Raw genomic sequence first — 21,111 nt, forward strand, 5'->3', positions numbered from 1 at the left:
TTTCAGGAAAACTTGATAAAGGTCTTGTAGATGTTTGCACAGTTAGGGAGAAACCAGATTGTATTTTCATTCCAAAATGTCTGACTGTAATTTTTTTTTAAATTTTACGAACAATTATTTTAATATTCTTTATAAAAGTTAATTGTTACCAAAGACAATGGCAATATGTTGCTCCCAGTCTTAGTTTCATGGAAGTCAGTAAGAAAATTGACTTCAGTGGTCATAGCAGCCGGTCCAGGTCCATCTTCTATGAATCCATATTGAAAGAGAGTAAACTTCCACTTTGGAGAAAATAATTAAAAACATAATTTAATTTCTGAATGAATTTTATAAATAACTTTCATTCTTTTATACTAACGTGTATCTTTCTTTTCATATGTTTAAAGCTGTAGGCTATGTCCACGCTAGAGGGTTTTGTTGACAAAACCTGCAGAGCGTCCATATTCCTAAGACATTCGGTTGACAGTATATTGACAGAGTGCAGCACTTTTGTCTTATCCCACTCCCCACAAGGCATAATGCCTCTGTCAACAGAGATCTGCCGGCAGAAAGCCAGTCTGGATGTTCCAGGGGGCCCTCTGTTCACACACAGGGCTTTCAGGACACTGAGCAGCCCTATCTGCTGTGCTTCTGGTTGGCTGTTTCATGGAGAGAACAGCCAGGCAGTCCGACCACTCTCTGTCAACAAAGTGGATCACAATTTGGCTGTGATCGGTTGACAAAAATTTTTTGAGAAGATCTCTTCCAACAAAAAACTTCTGTTGACATACCGCTCTAATCTAGACATAGCCATAAAGCTTTAAATAGGGAACAAAGACAATATGTGAAGAGAAACAGCCTCTCTGTGTGTTTGATGTTCAAATAGTGATTTCTATGCCTCCATTTTGTTCTGCCTTCAGAAAAAATACCTTACGGGTTTCTTGCTGTAGAGGTTTTGTTCTGGATATATGGTTGTTGGAGAAAACAGCTGTTTGTGTGAATTTCAAGTATGGCATTTATGCCATTTATAATGGCACACGTTTAATAAAGGGTTGAAGGTAAAAGCTGGAAACACTTTCCAAATGTTAGGCTTGCAGAGCATGAATTCTGTACATTCGTAAGTACACTTAGACTACTAGATAGGCTGACTTTAGAAGCTGTGTAAGAGCTGAACTTCAGTTAAGTGAATACTTATCAGACTCCTAAATAGAAGAATTATACTATTCACATATCATCCTACCCTACCTGTCTGCCCAGACTTCAGCATACTATTGTTCTTGATGGGTGTTATTTTCTCGATGACCTTTATTCAGACCCAATTCTTTCTACAGTGAGTGAGTTTAATAGCTTTTAAAGATTAAGTCCAGGCCTCCACACACCCTTACAGTTTTCAAGATAGCAGATCACCTAACCCTTTGGCTACGTCTATACTACAAGATAAATTCAAATTTAAGGCAGTTAGCTCGATATTACCACATGACTTTATATAACATTTAAATAACATTAGCTCAATTTAAGGAATATTAATATCGAGATTACAGTATTATTGTTACCTGATGGGTATAGCGTCAAGCTGAAATCCAGAAGTTTGATTAAAGGCCAGTGTGAAGTGCCATGTCTTAAAATCTAATTTGTTAGCCTCCAGAGGTGTCCTTTATATAACCCACAATGCCCCTCACTGCTCCACTCTGGCCGCTGATCTCCAGGCGTACCAGAATTAGGTAACAAAAACACCATGAATTTCAAAGCAGGAGCAGCAGGCCAGGGGCTGTGGGCTCATATTTGTATGAGACCCTGAGAAATCTTTCTTTCTTTTCTATTAGCACTGTGAGTGCATCTACCCATTACAAATAGGGATCAAATCTGGGGAATTTGTTGTCCATTGCAGAGACCGGATGGTTTGATATTTCTGTTATCCTATGTTTACTGACATTTCCTATCTGTCTTCATGTTTTGAGCTTCCCCTTGCCCCCCACCAAATTACAGGGTGGAGGGCCAGTTGAGATTTCTGTTTCCGTTATAAGTTCAGTGTATGAGATTTCACTGCCATCTCCTGTGTTGGAAAAGTCTGTGTAATGAACAGGGAAGTCATTTTTTTCCCTAGACTTTTCTATCCTCTTTTTACTAACTTTGAGAATACAGTCAGGGTCCCTGTGTTATTTTCAGGCATGAGATGAAATCATGGGAGGGGTGACACTTAGTGGATGGCCAGCTGAGAACACAGTCTGTGCACAGAAGTTGTATAGTGGACCGGAAAGCCAAAGAACCCTCCCCTCAGTAACTCCCTTTTTTTCAAAAACTTTCCTCTGTTCTATTTCCTTAAGCTTTCCAGGGGGATATTTTACTGCCATCCCCGTGTTGACAATGTCTGTGTAATGAAGAGGGAAATCAATATTTTTTCCTAGACTTTTTTGTACTCTTTCTCCAACTTTGAGAATACAGTCAGGCTCCCTGTATTATTTTCAGGGTTTGGATACAATCACGGGAGTGGGGAACACTCAGTGGATGGCCAGTTGAGAATTCAGCTACAGAAGAAACACATTTTTGTAAACTTTTTTGCCATCTCTGTGGATGCCCTATTTTTTCTTCCCTTCAATGGCAAAAATGGATGTTTGCTTACCACGGGAGGGAAATGAGGAAAATGCAATGTGGGAAGATGATCTCAGAAACCAAAAAGCATACCCAGAATGCTACAAGGATGAGGGAACTGTGGGATAGGTTGCCACAATGCACTACTGCAACAGTCAGTGTTTGCCAATTGAGTGTGGCAGCAATAAGTCGACCTCGTGAGGAGCATGTGGGGAGGTGAGGATGGTCAAATTCAAACTTATAAATTCCAGAATTACAAAATCGATATCAATAAATTCAAATTTATCTTGTAGTGTAGACATAGCCTTCCTCATTCTTTTTGGGCAATAGCATGGCAGACAATAGTCTTGGAAATATTCAGTGCTGCTAATGAAAATGAATCTTTATTCAGCCTCAGGTTTCTCAAGCCTCAACATATACAAGTTAGTAAACCAAGCGTAGCAGGACAGCATATTAATGAAATTTACAAATAATACTAAGTAGAGAGATGTAAGAAAGTTACAGAAAGGGGAATAGAGAAGTTAGAATAATGGGCAGAAAATATACATTGCATTAATCTTGAAAGGGATAAATAGATGTTCAATAAGAAGAAAAAAAATCAGGTGAGCAGTAAAGCCAAGAGGGAATTGAGAATGAACATGAACAGCAAAATTAGCTATGCAAGTCTATGCAGCACCAGAAAAGGCAAGTGCAATTTTGATCCCTTTTTATGGAATCATTACACACAGAGCACATTGATACTCCCTTTATATGACTCTGGTGAGACTGCACCTGGAATACTGCATTCATTTCTGGGCAACTAAACATATTGACAAATTAGAGGGAGTTGAGAGAAGAGAAACAATGTAATGATGTTGGAATGATTTAAAGAGAACAAGATTTTTAAAAAGAAACCAAAAGCTAAATATGTCTAGTGGGCTAACTCTTAGCTGTGGCAGAGAAAACATCTAAAAATGATAGAAACACCAAAGAACTTGGAATAATGGGATTGATTTTAGAAAGGGAATAAACAGATGGATTCATCAGAAACATTTGATATTGAAATCTGCTAGGTTATAAAATAAATGTCTAATGCCTCTGTCACATGGCAATCATAAAACTAGATTAGACAATGGACAAGAATATGTACTGTAGAAAACATTTCTGAACTGTCAGAAGAATGGAGGAAGATGCCATGATAGATATTAACCCATCTTTAATGTCTGTTTCTCCATGTATTCAGACTGCTCAGCAGATTTATTATTCATATTTCCAATTTCTGGCCCAAATCCTTGGCTTGTCTTACAAAATTCTGAGTAATTAAAAATATAGGGCTGAAGATGAAGATGATAGCAATTTCTCTAAGATAAGGTGAGCTTACTCCAAGAGCTGGGAATTTGTTCAGCAGGCTTAGCAAAATGGGTAATGGACATACTTACAGGGAAGCCACAAAAATAGACTATTTCTAGGTACTATGAAGCTCATTGAAAGCCCATTAAAGTCAATTGTAGTCATTCTGTTATATGAGATTGAGCCTTACGTAATACCCACAAACCATAGCGTGGGTATTGAGTATTTTCTAGCTGGCAGCATGATAGATATTTGTGTACATTTTGCTCACCATAGCTATGTATAAATGATAATTTTATGTATGTGGACAGGAATGTTTATCTAAAACCTACTTATGCAGTCATAGATTGTTAAAATAAATAGAAATAAACAAATCAAGAGTTTCTGTGTTAAACAGATAGTTTGAGCTAATCTAATCTATTGGTTGGGGTTTTTTTTTTTAGAATTGTGAAATAAAGGGGTGTGGGAAGGTTGTTTTTTTTCATACTTAATAAAAATATGTGCTGTAGTGAAAATGAAAAAATTGCCATGAAAGAAATCCTATGAGTCTTGTGAAAATTGGTCTTATTAAAAAGCTTGGAATAGTGATTGTCAGGTTACTTTTAAGAGCTGTTATGGTACATTCTAAAAGCATTCATTTTATACATCAGGGATTGTTGTACCAGTTTAATTTATCCATTCATAGCTAGACTGATTACTACTGACTTACTCATGAAACATTAATAAAGCATTGTGTTCAATGCTAACATGATTATGGTCTGACCTCAGTGATGTCACAGAGGACAGAAGCAGTAAGTGTCCCTGATAACATTACCCTAATGCTGGGTTCATCAATCATAATCTACCAGTTTAAAAAAAAAAAAGAAAAGAAAGAAAGAAACTTCCACAGATGTGCATCTGTAGTCTTACTCAGCCTCTCAGTCCCAGCAGACTTATGGGAGTTCTGAGAGCCAGAAATAGAACATATTCAGCCAGTAAATCAGGCATGTTAAATTGAGGCAAGGAACTCTGCTCTGAAGTATTGAAGCAAAGCCTTTTAAATAACCATTTGTAGTTTTAAAAAATGTGATCTGCTGTAGCTTGCATTGATTATAATGATGTTTTGATGGTTGAACATGTATTTATTACATTACAAATCATGGTGTTGCATAAAATGCATTTGGTGTAACTGACCACTTGATATCTATTTTTGTTACTTTTTTATATTTGTGACAAAGCATGAATTTTCATCTTTTCTGTAGAATGATTTATACACACAATTTTGGCTAATATTTCAATTTCTGAACTATTTCATGGTTAACAAGCATTTAATATATATAAGTTGAAACCTTGGAGCACTAGAGTTTTGGTAGCTAGGGTAGCTCAGTGCCTATTTTTCATCCATTGATACGCATTGACTATACTTTCCACTAAGTAAATAGAACAAGACAAGCTTTCATTTTGCTTTGTTGGTGAAAATTTTTGTTCAATTTTTTTTTAATTATTGCCAGGTTTCTCACTTCCAATTCAGAGTGATTTAAATCTAAATGTGACTGCTGCCATCATATACATTTATTATTGAGAAAACGTATTTTACACGGCAAAATAAACCTATTTAGCTTTACTTATATAGAAATACCCATTCTGGAAACATCCTCCTGTGGAAAGTGATGGCCACAAAATATCCCAAATCCCTTGAATACGTTTCTGCTCCACCATTATTAGATATTTCCCTCATTAAACAATCAGTCCTTTTCAAAATGCAATTTGTTCCGTGTTTTAAGGCCCGTGAATATGAGGTTATTTTTTTAATCAAGACAGGAAATGGGCGGGGTGTGGGGGGATCTGAGCCTAGCTTTATATCTGTGTTGACACACAAAAATTTGGATCTTTGAAATGTTGAATAGGAGAAATCAACACAATTTTCACACCAGTTGGGTGTACCATCTTTAAAATAAAAGTTTTTTTTACCAAAAGAACAAAGCAGGAAGGAAAAATGTGACTAGGAGTTAGAATGTCTCCATTTGAAAATGAAACGTTTATCATATGTGGTAGTTATCCAAACCAATTTAATTCCAGACACACCTCCAATTGAACGTTACTTTGTTTCTGTGTATTTTGAGTTGTGGACAAAGAACACTTTGGCTGATAGTTGGTCACAATTTAAGAGTAAATGTTTATAATATTTATTATCATTGCTATATTACCATTAGAGAAAAATCATGAAAAACATATTTGTTATGTATTTACTACTATTTCAGGTTGGAGACATGTAAGGCAGTGCCAGTGCCAGCCATAAAAGCATGATTATGCTGACAGGGCTCTTGAAAATAGTGTTATAATTATAAACATGGTATTTTAAAGATACTTTATTACCGTTGTGTATTATGTTACAATTGTCCATGGCAATTATTGATTACATTTACACAGAATATTCCCTCACCCTGTTTTCCATATACCATGTCACATATCCTCCAGGACATTAGCACAAGTGTTGTTAGTATTACCTATGTTGTGAATTTTCAGAAGAGAAAAGAGTTGTGTTTGGTAGACCAAATAGTAGGAAAGCAATCCATGTTGTAAGTAAAGCTGCAGTATGGAGTGTTAGACAAACAGGCCATCAAGACTGACAACTGAAAAAAGTTGGCCCAATCCAGACTGTAAAAAGGCTTTCTGAGATTTCCAAGGATACCTGGGTTGCCTTGTTACAACCATTTCAGTGATCTGTATGAAAAAGGGAAGACTGCAATCAGGACAATAACTGGTGAAATTGCCAGAGTCAATAGTACATTTGTTGAGCAAGGCTTTAATGCTGGCTTGTTCAATGGAAATTGAAACTTTGCCTTACCATCAGGATACATTACTAATGTCAACCAGCAAGGGACCCAATACTTTCCCACTTGATTATACACCTGAATGCAGGTTGCAGGATGAAGTTACCACAAAGCATGGCTAGAAACTTACTGAGGAAAACTGGACAGAATTATAGAATTCTGCTTTGTATAATCCCTTGTATCTGTTGATCTGCCATCCCAAAATTATCTAAATGCACTGAAGTTTTAAAATTCTTCATACTGATAATGTCATTCATTGTAAGGGAGTGAGAGGCAGGCCTGGCAGTGCAGGGGCTAAACAGAGCCTGCTGGCCCAATTAACCCCACCCCGTTTCACCTACAGCCAGTTTCAGTCCTGAAGGCAGGATAAAAGGAGGAAAACTAGCCCAATTAGGGGCTGACCTACAAGGAGGCAGGAGCTAGCTTGGACAACCACAGAGAGCCTGAGCCAGAGCTCTCCCTGGATCAGTCACAGGAGGTCACAGCCTCCAAACCCTCCCACAGGCTCACAGTGGGAGAACCCCCACAAACCACCATCCTAAGGAGGGGGAAAACTAGCCCCTCGGGGCCACACCCAAACTAAAGCTACAAACTATAGTGAGCGGGCTGGAGTCCTACACTTCAGGACCTAGGTGTCTTGTGGACCTAGCCAATAGGCCACCCTGCCACTAGTGGGACCCGCGTACAGTCATGTATTTGGAATTGGTCAATGCAGATACTTCTCTGACTTAAACATATTAGCAGTACTTTTCTAACTTAATGGTACTGGTATAAAGCTGAGAGAGTGATTTTTGAATCAATTTGCAAAAAATTCAGTTTCAGGTTGATCAAAATGTTTGAGAGTTCTGGTCAAATTCAGCAAACGGTTTCATCAGAATTTTAAAAAATGGGGAGGAGAGGTAATTCTGGAAACATCTAGCATGTTTCATTTATAATTTAGCTGTTTTGGATAAGAACATAAGAACGGCCATACTGGGTCAGACCAAAGGTCCATCTAGCCCAGTATGCTGTCTGCCAACAGTAGCCAATGCCTGGTGCCCCAGAGGAGGTGAACTGAAGACAATGATCAAGCGATTTGTCTCCTGCCATCCATCTCCCACCTTCAACAAAAGGCTAGGCACCATACCTTACCCCTTGCTAATAGCCATCTATGGACTTAACCTCCAAATATTTATCGAGCTCTTTTTTAAACTCTGTTAGAGTCCTGGCCTTCACAGTGTCCCCTGGTAAGGAGTTCCACAGATTGACTGTGCGCTGTGTGAAGAAAAACTTCCTTTTATCAGTTTTGAACCTGCTACACATTAATTTCATTTGGTGTCCTCTAGTTCTTATATTATGGGAACAAGTAAGTAACTTTTCCGTATTCACTTTCTCCACACCATTCATGATTTTATATACCTCTATCATATCGCTCCTCAGTCTCCTCTTTTCTAGACTGAAAAGTCCCAGTCTCTCTAGCCTCTCCTCATATGGGACCCGTTCCAAACCCTTAATCATTTTAGTTGCCCTTTTCTGAACCTTTTCTAATGCCAATATATCTTTTTTGAGGTGAGGAGACCACATCTGCATGCAGTACTCAAGATGTGGGAGTACCATAGACTTACCCACATTAAATTTCATTTGCCATTTTGCTGCCCAATCACTCAGTTTGCTGAGATCTTTTTGAAGTTCTTCACAGTCTGCTTTGGTTTTGCCTATCCTGAACAGTTTGGTGTTATCTGCAAACTTTGCCACCTCACTGCTTACCCCTTTCTCTAGATAATTGACGAATAAGTTGAACAAGATTGGTCCCAGGACTGACCTTTGAGGAACGCCACTAGTTACCTCCTTCCATTGTGGAAATTTACCATTTATTCCTACCCTTTTTTTCCTGTCTTTTAACCAGTTCCCAATCCATGAAAGGATCTTTCCATGGTCTTTCCGATGACCACCTAATTTACATAAGAGCCTTTGGTGAGGGACCATGTCAAAGGTTTGCTGGAAATCTAAGTATACTATGTCTACTGGATCCCCCCTGTCCTCATGCTTGTTAACCCCTTCAAAGAACTCTAATCGATTAGTAAGACACGACTTCCCTTTTCAGAAACCATGTTGACTTTTGCTCAACAAATCATGTTCCTCTACGTGTCTGACAATTTTATTCTTTACTATTGTTTCTACTAATTTGCCCGGTACTGACGTTAGACTTACCGGTTTATAATTGCTAGGGTCTCCTTTAGAGCCCTTTTTAAATATTGGTGTTATATTAGCTGTCTTCCAATCACTGGGTACCGAAGCTGATTTAAAAGATAGGTTACAAACCACCATTAATAGTTCCGCAATTTCACATTTGAGTTCTTTCAGAACCCTTGGGTGAATACCATCCGGTCCCGGAGATTTGTGACTGTTTAGCCTATCTATTTTGGCCCTTTTTTTTCTGGTTCATCAGGTTGGCCACCAAAACAAAGGTTAATTTTTGCCCCTCCCTACTTAGTAGTAGAATTATATCAATATAATTCAAATTTATATAAAGTGCTGTAATGTAGGGACACAAGTATATGCAATTATAATAGCCTGAGGAGTTGGTTGAAAACTTACAATCCTCTGGGAACCCTTAAGTCTCTAATTAAAAATAATGCAATCTTCCATATGCTTCTACCTAGTTTAGTCAAACAGCACTTCAATGGGATTTTTCACATACACAATGTAATAAATATGCTTCTTGATTTAAAAATAAAAAACGTGAAATTCTACTATTAAAGCGAAGCTCATTTGTGCTGTGTAGAATAAAGAAGTTATTGAAGAACAATTCATCCACGTGAAAATATGAACTCAACAAAACTGCCAGTGTTGGTAAGACCTATTTTGGAATGATGATCTCCTCAGTAAGTATTGGCCAAGGAAGTTTGAATTGCCTCAGGGCAACTTTAACACACACACACACACACACACACACACACACTCTCTCTCTCTCTCTCTCTCTCTCTCTCTCTCTCTGCTTCCAGCAATGGTGCAAGAGGGGAAAATATTAGAGAAAGTAATATGTCAGATATGCTAATTTGGCCCAGTCCTTTTCTTTTCTGTAATTTTATTGTCCCCCTTTTAAACAACTGCTGCTGCTTTCTCAGGCCGGTTGTCCCGACAGGATGACAGTGGTGTTAGAATTGTTTTTATGACGAGGATACTGAAAGTTGCTGGGGGAAAAAAAGCCAAAAACACCTATGTATATGATGGCATCTACTTCAAGCCAGGAGTGCCACTGCACCCACTACACAGCTAGTTCCAGTACCCCAGAATGGTCAGAAAATTTGGGGAAGAAAAATGTCTAGCTTGGTTACCATGACTCCAAGTATCACTTTTTACATAAATTATTTTGTTATTAAATAAGTAATGTGCAGATAAAGACCCAACACAACCCAAAATATAAATATTTAGAACAGAGATTGGGATGCTCCAGTCCTCAGGCTGCACGTGGTTCATTCGGATTAGCCACTGGCAGGCCATGAAGCAGTTTTTTTTACCTGAGAGTCTGTGAGCACAGCCATTCACAGCTTCCAGTGACCAGTTCACAGTTCACTGGTCAACGGGAGTTATGGGAAGCAGTGGCCAAACCCACACGACTTCTGACAGCTCCCATTGGCCAGGAACGGCAAACCATGGCCACTGGGTGCTGTGGGCAGCCATGCTTGCAGATGCACAGGTAAATGAACCATCTGATAGCGCACCAGTGGCTAACCCTGACAAACTCTGTGTGGTCAGCATGCAATAGTTTCCCCATCCCTGACGTAGAACTAGCAAATACAGAAGAAGTAGGGAAATAAGTCGTTTAAAGAATTATATACCAAAATCATGTAAAAGAATTTTATTTATGTTGCAAAATCAAGCACTCAGGTATTCGAATTGTCAGATTTATGGATACCAGTGCAGTCTTAATTTTGTCCCCATGTACATCCTGTGCATTGATTGAGGCAAAGGACCTGTGGAAACAGTAGTGTATTTTCAGACTTTTTTAAGAATAAAGTTGTGGCCTAATTAAAGCCACATCTTGTGATTCCTGTCCTCCTTCTGGCATAGCTAGATGAAGAAGAATGTTAAGCAGCCTAAATATAGGGAATTGTTGCCAACTATTATGTTCATGCTGGTTTTATTTTTAATAAATTAAAGATGATTATAGGGCTTTGGAAGTGCTAATTTGATCCTAAATCCTTTACTTTAAATTCCAGATAAGTAAATATCTTCACTTTTAAAGCTAGCCACACACATTCAGACAGATGCCAAAAATGGAGTTGTAAAATTTATTTAATGTGGACATACTAAAATGACAAAATTGTGTTGTAATTGCATATTAAATTTTGTTTAAAGTAGACATTCTAAAATGTTGCATTTTGTGAAGCTGGACTTAAAACATTTATGTTCTTGCCCTCTACATTATTTTCCTCTTCAGAGCATCCCTCAGATTTATGTTTTGTATATGAAATAATGAATAAATTGTTCAAAATATTCAGCAAAAAGGCTGAAACAGGAATAAAATATACAGTGAAAAAACATCCTACCCTTAAGCTATCTTCATTTCTCTCAGCTGATGTTCATAACTGGATAATATCAGTGCTATTTCAAATTCCATATAAATGTTTAAAGATTATCAGCATAAATCAGCACAGCATTTTATGTAGGCAACAGCCTTATCACAACGGTTTATATTTCTAACTGCTCTAGAGCTCCATATGTAAGTTTGACAGAGAAAGAGAGAATATGTATTTCTAACATACAGCACAACCCTACCCATAAAACAGATGGGCATGCTTAAATAAAAGAGCCACAATCTTTGTAATACTGCTAATGTTATTTCCTAGTCCTGTAGCACTCCAGGACTAACAGGAGAAGTTGCTTTCAGATCAAAGTATCACCAGAACCCAGGCAAACACTGGAATAAACCTAGGGAGGTTGTGGAATCTCCGTCTCTGGAGATATTTAAGAACAGGTTTTAGATAAATGTCTTTCAGGGATGGTCTAGAAAGTACTTGGTCCTGCCAGGAGGGCAGGGGGCTGGACTTGATGACTTCTCAAGGTCCCTTCCAATCCTAGCATTCTATGATTCTACTTTTCTTGGTCCCCAAAAAGACGGATCCATTTTGGACCTTTGACAACTGAACATTTTATTCTTAAGTCAGAGTTTAGAGCTGTTACATTAGTATTGAGGAATCCAAATTGAAAGTGTTTTGCCTTCTGACCATTTTTGACCAGAATAAAATCAACATTTTCAACAGAAAGGGGGCAATTACCAAACCTTTTGTTTAGATGAAAAGAATTTTCCTTCAAAAACAATTTTTCTGGTAAATTTTGGACCAGCCCTAGTAACTGATAGAACAAATCCATTAATATAACATTTAATAGCCCATGGGCAAGCAAGAGAAGTGGCTTGCTAGCGGAGGTAAGTTAAGAGCACCTATGCCTTCTCTGAGCCTTTTAAAGCTCCCAATACAGGCAGTGACACCTCACGTAAGTAGACGTTTCTCTATAATGGAGGGGCCATGCTCAACCTTTATTTGTGTGGCTGCAGCATAATACCTTCTACTTGTGTTGCACGGGAGGGTTGCCAATCATGAGACATCTTTGTTCTGTATGACAAACATAGGTGAGTGGGCAGATTTTTTTTTCTTTTTCTTTCAGGTGCTTATTAGGAAAGAGAACTCTTCTTCAGTGAGCAACAACCCTTACATGGGAGTTCAAAACCATATTATTTTCTCTTTAGAGCTGTTTAAAACTATTACTGTATTCCCCATTTTAGTTTTAAAATTAATAAGAGCTGGTTGGAAATGAGCTGTGGGGGAGGGTCTGAATATTTTCACTCCTTTCCCCCATTTTCCATCATTTTTTACACAGATATCTAAGAAATTGATTGGCCATCTCTAGAATTAATATAATTATAATTAGACAAACCCTGTGTCTCAAAAGGCAATTGACTTCATATAAAACTGAACATAATAAGAGTAACGTCTTTTAATTTGTTTGCATTGTATAATTAGTTGAGTGGTGGTTTAATGTTTGTAGGATGCTGGATATATACTGTAAGCATAAACAAGCACTATATTGCTGTGCAGTACAGTTTCCTGAGGCAGTAAGAAGATTGAAGAGAGAATATAGGCATGTGAATATGAGAAACAATATTTTTTCTCTGACTTTGAATTTCATTTCCAGGCACTGGAAAGTGAATTTGTATCATGTCAACTTCATCAATGGATTGACCTTATATTTGGCTACAAGCAACGAGGACCAGAAGCAGTGCGTGCACTCAATGTTTTCCACTACTTAACATACGAAGGCTCTGTAAATCTGGACAGTATCACTGATCCTGTCCTCAGGGAGGTAAGCATATACAATCATGTTGTTGTAAAAAAACTGCTGTCATCTCCCAGACATAATTAATGTATCATCTATTTCATCTTAAAAAAAAAAAAACTTTGGTGTTTGATTTTATTGACTTTATTCAGAACATGGGATCCTAGGTGATTCCAAAAAAGGGAACTCACGTATGTTCAAATGTCAAATAGGCGTAGACACTGGCCGGTATATTCTTTGGTAGGAAGCACGGTCGCAGATAATACAGTTAATATTCTCTCCATTTATAGCTCAAGGAATTCTTTAAAATTAGCATATGATAGATTCACATAGTAAAACTTGAAATTTGAAATGAGAAGAATACTTTGCATTGTGCTCATGAATAAGAAGAACATGTCTAACGTTTCCAATCTGATATTTTCTACTGCATTATGTGCATCAGTAGAATTATATTTGACTGACCAATAGAATTAATTCAAATTACTTACATTTTGCTTTTTGTAATATTAAGTCAAATGTTACCCTTAAAGGAGGTTTTTAGGTTTAATTTTTTGTGCATGTTATATTATATTCTTGTTATATTGTGTTTTGTGTGGGTGAATTGTTGTCCAAATATATGTACACTAGTCATCTGAGCATAATTGGGTTGGTATTCTCCTAAGTGTTTTATTTCCAGTCAATTGTTCGTTTTTAGTAAAACTATTAAGAATTATTGCTATAAATATCATTCATGCACTGGGTAAAATGATTAAAAATTAGGGAGAAAATGTGAGGATACAACAGCTGCTAGATGAGTGCTGCTGTGAAGGCTATACTTATAATCATCCATTCCCCCAGATATCTACCATCTGTTGTATGCAAAACAGTAATAACTGATACACTACCAAGCTTTGCAATTGTTTTATTTTTCCTGGCAGAGGGGAGTGGTTTGGGGTTTTTATTGGCAGTGGTGGGGTGTTTGTTTTTTTGAAGCAGTGTTTGGTTTGGTGTGTTATTTGTTTGTTTTTGTTTTCTTTTAATCTTGGAGACAGAAAACTAGTAGATTGTGAAAAAGGAAACCGCCGTCAAAGAAACATTTGGATTCAACTAGGCTAATTTTTTGGAAAATGCATTTTAATGTCTTTTTATCATCTAGATTTCTAATCAAGAATAAACACTAAAACCTGATCATTAGATTTTTAGAGCTAGAATTTCAGAAGGTGTGTTAAGGATCAGATGTAAACAGTTATTCAGATATTCCATTTTGGGTCCATGTGATGAGACCCATCAGAGTCAATGGGACTACTCAAGTGCTTAAATTTAAGTACCTGCATAATTGTTTGCAGGTTCCAGAAACTTAAAGCATAATTAGAGGCAATAAAAGACAGATTTGCATGTGCAAAAGAACAATAATTTTGAAAGTATAAATGAGGTGTTTATGCAATGAAAGCAAAGGGGTGCAATACTTAGCTCAATAGCACAAGTAACTGTGCAGTAAAAGTGGTTATACAGTACTTAAGGCCCTGATTTGCATGAACCGACCTCTGTATCTGACTTCAAGGGCCTATCCACACAGGGTGGCTTGTAGGATTGAGGCCTGTGTGCGTTGCTTAACATCTTGTGACATGATGAGCATCTCCAATTCTCTTGTGAGCTTTGTTACATGCACAACTTGTCAGGATTTTTTAAAAAAACTCCAGGAGATGTTTTTGTGCTCCCACATGCACATCTAACCCATGACCTTTTAGACATTACCATAAATGTCTCTTCTATCTTATGCTTCCCTTTGCACATTAAGCCACTTCTCACAGCTCCATTTTCTTCCTCTTTTCACATACATGAAGAAAAAATTTAAGTGAAAGTTTATTTTTAGTGATATTGAGAGCAAAATGTTCAATTTTTAAATAAAAAATAAAAAACATGAACCGTCTTCAGTTCGTCGGGAATAGTTTGTCATGCTTATACATATAACATACTTGTTCTTCTGAAAGCCTTCAATGGCTAATATTGCTCTGTATTGTTTGCAGAGTAAGAGTACCTTCCTCACTTTTTGCCCATGTCTAATCATATGCACAAGATAATATGGCTTTATATAGGCAGATTTGTTGGGGGAGGATTAGATTTATTTTAACTATAATTATAAATGGTATACAAGTTTTCTGTATCAGAAAAGGTGTATGATACCTGGGTAAGTATTTACTAGTGTTCCAGGCATGGATAATATGTTTTTATTACAAAGCACACTTTAGTTATGATTTCCATTCTTCTGTTAAACTAATGGGAATTTTTATGTTCTCAAGTATTTTTTTAATTTCACAATTGATTTTAGTAAATACTCTACTGAGCACTATATATGCGAGAAGATAGTGCTATATGTGTTTACAATTCTATACAATATAAATATAAAACCCTAGAAAATTAAATTCCTTTTTTTTTATATATCACAGTAGGTTGTAAGCTGTTGTGTTTGATATTTTAACTTGGTAATTATTGAATAAAAGTTCTTTTCAAAGAAAAGTATGACATTTTGTCAATACAATATCTGCTGTTAAAAGTCAAGATATACCAACAATTCCCACCCCACAATTCCTGAGGTACTCTCACTATTTCATTAACTCAGTTAAGAGAAATACAGAATTTTTGTGCTGCGACCAAGGTGTTGGTGAACACACTTCAACATAAGCCATAACTTAAGCAAATGATCACAACTTGTAGCATGGCATCCTGTCACCTATTGTCAGGGAAACAGACTCAATGATTGTAGTTACCGCCCCTAGTGGTGGTCAAAACAAGTCTCAAAACACAAGAAACCCAGGTGGTTTTTCCCAGTGGCTCTGAAGAAGCGTCCCTTACTCATAACTCATGGGAAGAATTGATCATGAATTTCTAATTCTTACCATTGTTAAAGTCAGGTCCTCATTCAATCACATAGAAACAGCTCCTCACCCCAGGTGGTGATCAGTCAAAACCAGAGCACGTAAGGATGTACAGGTGAAAGCCTTGCACCTGAGACCAACCAGAAGCCAACCAGGGGGTTTACATTGATCACAAAGGAATATAATCAACAGATGTTGGCTTAATAAAAGATAATTCATTACTGCCTGAAGTAGGCATGCCTTTCCCAACACTTGTTCCTATTTATCCACAAGTAAAAGGTGGGCATAGGAAATGAGCAGATTGGTGAGGTAAAGTGAAAACCTCCTGATCATTAAAGGGGATTATTTTATGTGGGATTAAATAGTTATTCACCCTTCAGTGCCAGGGTCCTGCCTTTGCTTAGGAAAAACATACAGCTTCTATGTGAAAACACTTTTGTGTTCACCAAGAGAGAACCAGATTTCTACATGTAAGTTTTTTTGTGTCATTTTTCGGTATGAGTGGTATAATGCCTCCAATTTGAACACCCTCAGATTTCAGAGGAAGGTAATCCAAACCCAAATCCATACTTTTTTTTTCCTGTCATTTAGAACCACAACAAAGTTAGAACTCTAAGTGTCACCTTTGGTCAATGTTGACTCTAAGGAAAGTGCATTAATATCCCAATTGAACATATACAGTAGACCCCAGCATTATGTGGGATTGTGTTCCTCACAACCCCCAAGTAACTCAAATTTTGTGCAAGTCGGGGAGATGGGAACCAGGTGGCAGGCAGTTTCTCATCTCTGCTGGGTTTGCAGGAGCCAGTGGCAGGGAGTGGTGGTTCCTATCTACACGCTACTTGAGGAACCTGGAAAACTCACCAGCACGTGGCTGGTCAGTTTCCCAGGTCCCACTAGTGCAGGGGAGCCAGGAATCAAGCTCTGCTTGGTTCCCATCTCCCCAATGCATGGCTGGTCAGTTTCCTGGGTCCTGCAAGTGGGTGGGTGAGGGGGCTTGGAGCTGGAAACCAAGAAGCAGCCTGGTTCCTGTGTCCCCACTGCTGGTCAGTTTCCTGGCTCCCCACCAGTCTACGAGCCAGGTTTCTCCCAGGCTTCCCCCAGTGGCATGGCTTCCCCCAGCTGGGGGAACCTGATGGGCAGACAGCCGCAGAGCAGCTTTGAGTTGTACTTCACTCACATTAATGCAAGTTAAGTGCAACTTGAACTCGCGCATTTCAAAGGTTTACTGTAGTTGCCTATTTGTTCACACAAACTGGGGTGCACTGTTTTCAATTTTTTGATGCTTTTCAGAAATCCTGGCTTAGCACTCAGCTTTACTGCTTTAATTGAATACTAGGGGCGGGAATTCCCAAGTGGAACTGAGGTGCTGCCATACTTAGCTTTGCAGTGCCCAACTTTTAGGTGTCATGCTGGCAAGTAGAATTCACAAACGTGAGGTGCTCAGGTTCCCCATACCAGCACTGTACTTGGAACAATTTTTATAGCAGGATTGCTGTAAGCCACTGAATCAAACTGTTCCAAGGCATCCTTCAGTCTGCGTAGACTATGGATCGCGCCCTTCGTAACTCCATTTAAGATCATCGTTTGCAGCGTTGACTGTGACTGTGGAGGCCCACATGAGAGTGACAGTCCTTGCTACATCTGCTGCATATGTAGTGGGTGTCTGGCAGGTCCTTGCTGTCCTTTCTATGGGCTCGCTTCTCCTCTTCCAACTGTCTGATCTTCATCTCACCCTTCTGAAGGCCCTTGTGTAGTTTCTGCTTCCAGCTGCTGCGGTCGTCTGCCAGCTCTTCCCAACTATCTGGTTCAATGTCCACCTGCTTGAGGTCCCTCTTACAGACGTCTTTGTAGTGCAATTGGGGGCATCCAAGAGGTCTTTTGCCAGAGGCTAGGTCGCCGTACAGGATGTCTTTTGGGATCCTTCCATCATTCCTCCTGTGGGCGTGGATTTCAGAGGTGCCGTCTTGTTCTGGATGGGTCCCATTGCCTTCTTTATGCCCCGTACATTCCCCTGAGATTACCAGAGTCAGCACAGGTCTGGATACTGCTGCATAGCTTAAGCCAGTAGTTGTTGGCACAGCGCCTGGCTGTCTGCAGTACTATTTTTCTGGCTACTCTGAGTGCTTGCTGGGTACTCTGACTTGGTGAGTGTTTATACTCCAGAAGTGCAACGCACTTCTTTTTGATGACTGAAATCATCTCATTGGAGTTAGCTTTGAACCAGTCATTTGTGTTTCCAGCTCTTCTTTCAAACACCGACAAGGCTGTATTGTAGATTGTGTCCCTCAGATGCTGCCATCTGGATGTCACATCAGCACCCACAGGGCTGCTGCACAGATTCTCCTCAAGGGTCTCTCTGAGCATTTCGGCTTTTTCTGAGTTTGCTGTCTTTCTGGCATCATTGTGGGGCCTTCTAGTTGGTTTAGAATGGTACAGCTACTTGGGTCTCAGCTTGAGATTGGAGCAGACAAGTGAATGATCTGTATCACAGTCGGCACTATGGTAGCTGCATGTCAGGAGGACGTTTCTGAGGTTGTCGTGTCTGGTGATGACCAAGTCTAATTGGTGCCAGTGTTTCGAGCGTGGGTGTCTCCATGACACTCTGTGCTGTGGCTTGGTTCGGAAAAATGTGTTTGTGGTACGTGCAAAGTTCGAGGAGACGCTGTCCATTGTCATTCATTTTTCCCACACTGAAGTGACATAGGCAAGAGGGCCATGAGTCACGATCGGCTCCAACTCTTGCATTGAAGTCACCCAAAAGGTATAATTGTTCATGAGCAGGTATTTGCACTATGGCGGCACTGAGCTCATCACAGAACTCGTCCTTTGCTTCTGGTATGACGTTCAGGGTTGGAGTGTAAGTGCTGATCAGGTGGATGGGACCAGTGCAGGTTTGAAGTTTGACCTGAAGGAGTCTTTCTGATCCGCCCATGACTGGTTCCACCATTTTCAGAAGGGTGTTTCTGATGGCAAAGCTGACACCATGCTCCCTGGGTTCCTCTTTGGCTTTGCCCTGCCAGAAAAAGGTGTAGTCCATTTCCTTTAGGGATCCTGAAGCTGCGAGTCGTGTCTCCTGCAAAGTGGCGATGTCAACTTGGAGCCTCTTCAGTTCCTCGTTGATGACAGCAGTCTTTCGGATGTCGCTGATGTCCTGAAGATCTTCAGTCAAACCGGTCAACATGGTCCGTACATTCCAACAAGCAAGCTTGAAACTTTGATGATTTCCTTTTCTTAATAATTTTCCCTTGTTGGTTTGTCTGGTGCTCATTTCAGTTACTTGTCAGGTTTAGGAACCTTAAGCCTCGTGCACCCAGTGAGGCAAGTGAACTGTGGTGAGACAGTACCCTACTGGCTGGGGGCTGCCCAGCTTAAGGCGGGCGGTGACTGTCCAATGGGATGTGATGATCTCTCCCACCATCGGAAGCAACCCCTGGCGCTCATTCTCTACACCAATCAAGTAAGAGCTTATTATAACTGGTATCTGTTGCCTCCCGTGTTGGTTCAACGCTGTTAAGGGATGCTGGAGTACCTCTCCAGGCGCAAGCCTGGGCAATTTTTATGGCAATCTTTGGCTGCCCAGGCACCAGGCCCCCCCTCCCCTTGGCTTTATTGATATAGTCTGAAGGAAAGGATAACCTCTACGTTTGGTACCAGCTCAGCTGCAGGAGTTGCCGGGACAGTGCCAGAAGTTGACACAAAACCGCCTTAGGACTCCCCTCCAGATTTTCTGTCAGGGTTTACTCCCTTAGCTTTACTCCTTCCCAGGATAACCCACAAGGCAGTGGGGCTTCTTCCCCCGCCTTGACAGGAGTTGTCGATTTGCAGCCTCACACCTCCTGGTCTGCCGTTGAGACTGTGCATTAGAAGGGGGAAGGTACAGGTCTCTCCGTAAGGTCAGTATGTGAGACAGACCAGAGCCCCCTCACTGTGTTTCGCCTGCGAGCTGATGCAGTTGCCCGGGGGATGACGTTGCTGTAATGCACAACAGCTGCTAGGAGCCAACAGTGAGAGTTGAGTAGTGGGTGAGGACCAGTGCTTCCATCCACCTGAAAAGGCGCAGCTGCTGGAGAGTCAAAGGTACTACCTCTACCCCAGACACCCCATATCCACCCAAACCAAACTGTAAACCCTGTATATGTGGACAGGATGGTTCTTTGTGCATCTTCCCCATACTCTATCCCCATCTAGCATAGAAGAACTTCCCTGAACCTGATATTAGTGGAACCTCCACCTTTCCTTTTATGAATGTCACATAGGTTGAGTGCGTGAATTGGGCAGGACAATCCGGAAATGCAAAGTTTGAGTTGCAGTCCCAGGATAAATGGCTCCAGGGCTGCATTTGGCCTGGGTTCCTTGTGGTACCACTTAGTGCTTACCCAAGGCTCAAGGGCAACACTAGCCTCTTTTTAGTAGTAGAGCTGAGGTGGACTTTGGTTCCCCCTCACCTCAGGATGCCTCACCTCTCTCCCCAAACCCTGCCCCTAACCAGGCCAGAAGCTAGGGTGAAGCAATAGTAAGAGTCATTGCCCTGGAGTTCAGGACCCTCCACCTGCCCTGGCCTGTGTGCTCCAGAGGGTGGAGCCATGGGGTACACTTGAGTATCTTGGGCAGGTGGAGGCTCTGGGGCACCACAAAGTGGCCAGGGCTCCCTGGGAGGCTCTTACTGTGGCCCAGCTCTGGTTTACTGTGTGGCCCAGAGATGGAAGAGGAGAAGCAGAGGTGAGGCCATGGGGGAAGAAGGGGACCAGGGCATGAGTTACAGGGCTCCTGAATGTGATCCACTTTTGTCTTTTTAGAAGGTGATCATCTGATTATCATAAAGGGGATGGCCTGCTTCTTTTTTTTTTAAATTTAAATTAACAATAACTATATTTGTCAGATGTGTCTCTTCATTGAAATAACCCTTTGAGAACTCAAGTTAGAGGAATTTCTGTTCAATAATACACATCTGAAACGTATTCTTCAGATATGTGTATAGATATATATAAAACCAAATGCATTACAAAAAGGAATTAGCTCAAACAAAAACTCAGTCTCTGGATGCCTCAGAGTGAATCCAGAAACAGAGTGACGATGTGAATCCAGATCTCAAATTTCTGATTTAGGCCCTGTTGAATTTGAAGTGGGAAGCCTTCCACTTTTAAAATATAAAAATCGTTGAAAGTGAGTCTTTTTAGCAACTGAGTAGCTTCCCTTTTATTCTGAACATCGCAAAATCCTATTCA

At 39.9% G+C, this 21,111-nt stretch overlaps 1 protein-coding gene across 8 annotated transcripts in view; it reads left to right on the forward strand.

The window, feature by feature from the left end:
- The window catches only part of NBEA (neurobeachin), a 776,083-nt gene that overhangs the window by 699,957 nt on the left and 55,015 nt on the right, over positions 1-21,111 (forward strand). For all 8 annotated transcript variants that reach the window (XM_074986506.1, XM_074986516.1, XM_074986543.1 and 5 more), the window contains one exon: positions 12,888-13,055. In XM_074986506.1, the coding sequence (XP_074842607.1) occupies positions 12,888-13,055 (168 nt within the window). The remainder of the gene's footprint in view (positions 1-12,887; positions 13,056-21,111) is intronic.

The sequence above is a fragment of the Carettochelys insculpta genome, chromosome 1, assembly GCF_033958435.1.
Source record: "Carettochelys insculpta isolate YL-2023 chromosome 1, ASM3395843v1, whole genome shotgun sequence".
Lineage (NCBI taxonomy): Eukaryota > Metazoa > Chordata > Testudines > Carettochelyidae > Carettochelys > Carettochelys insculpta.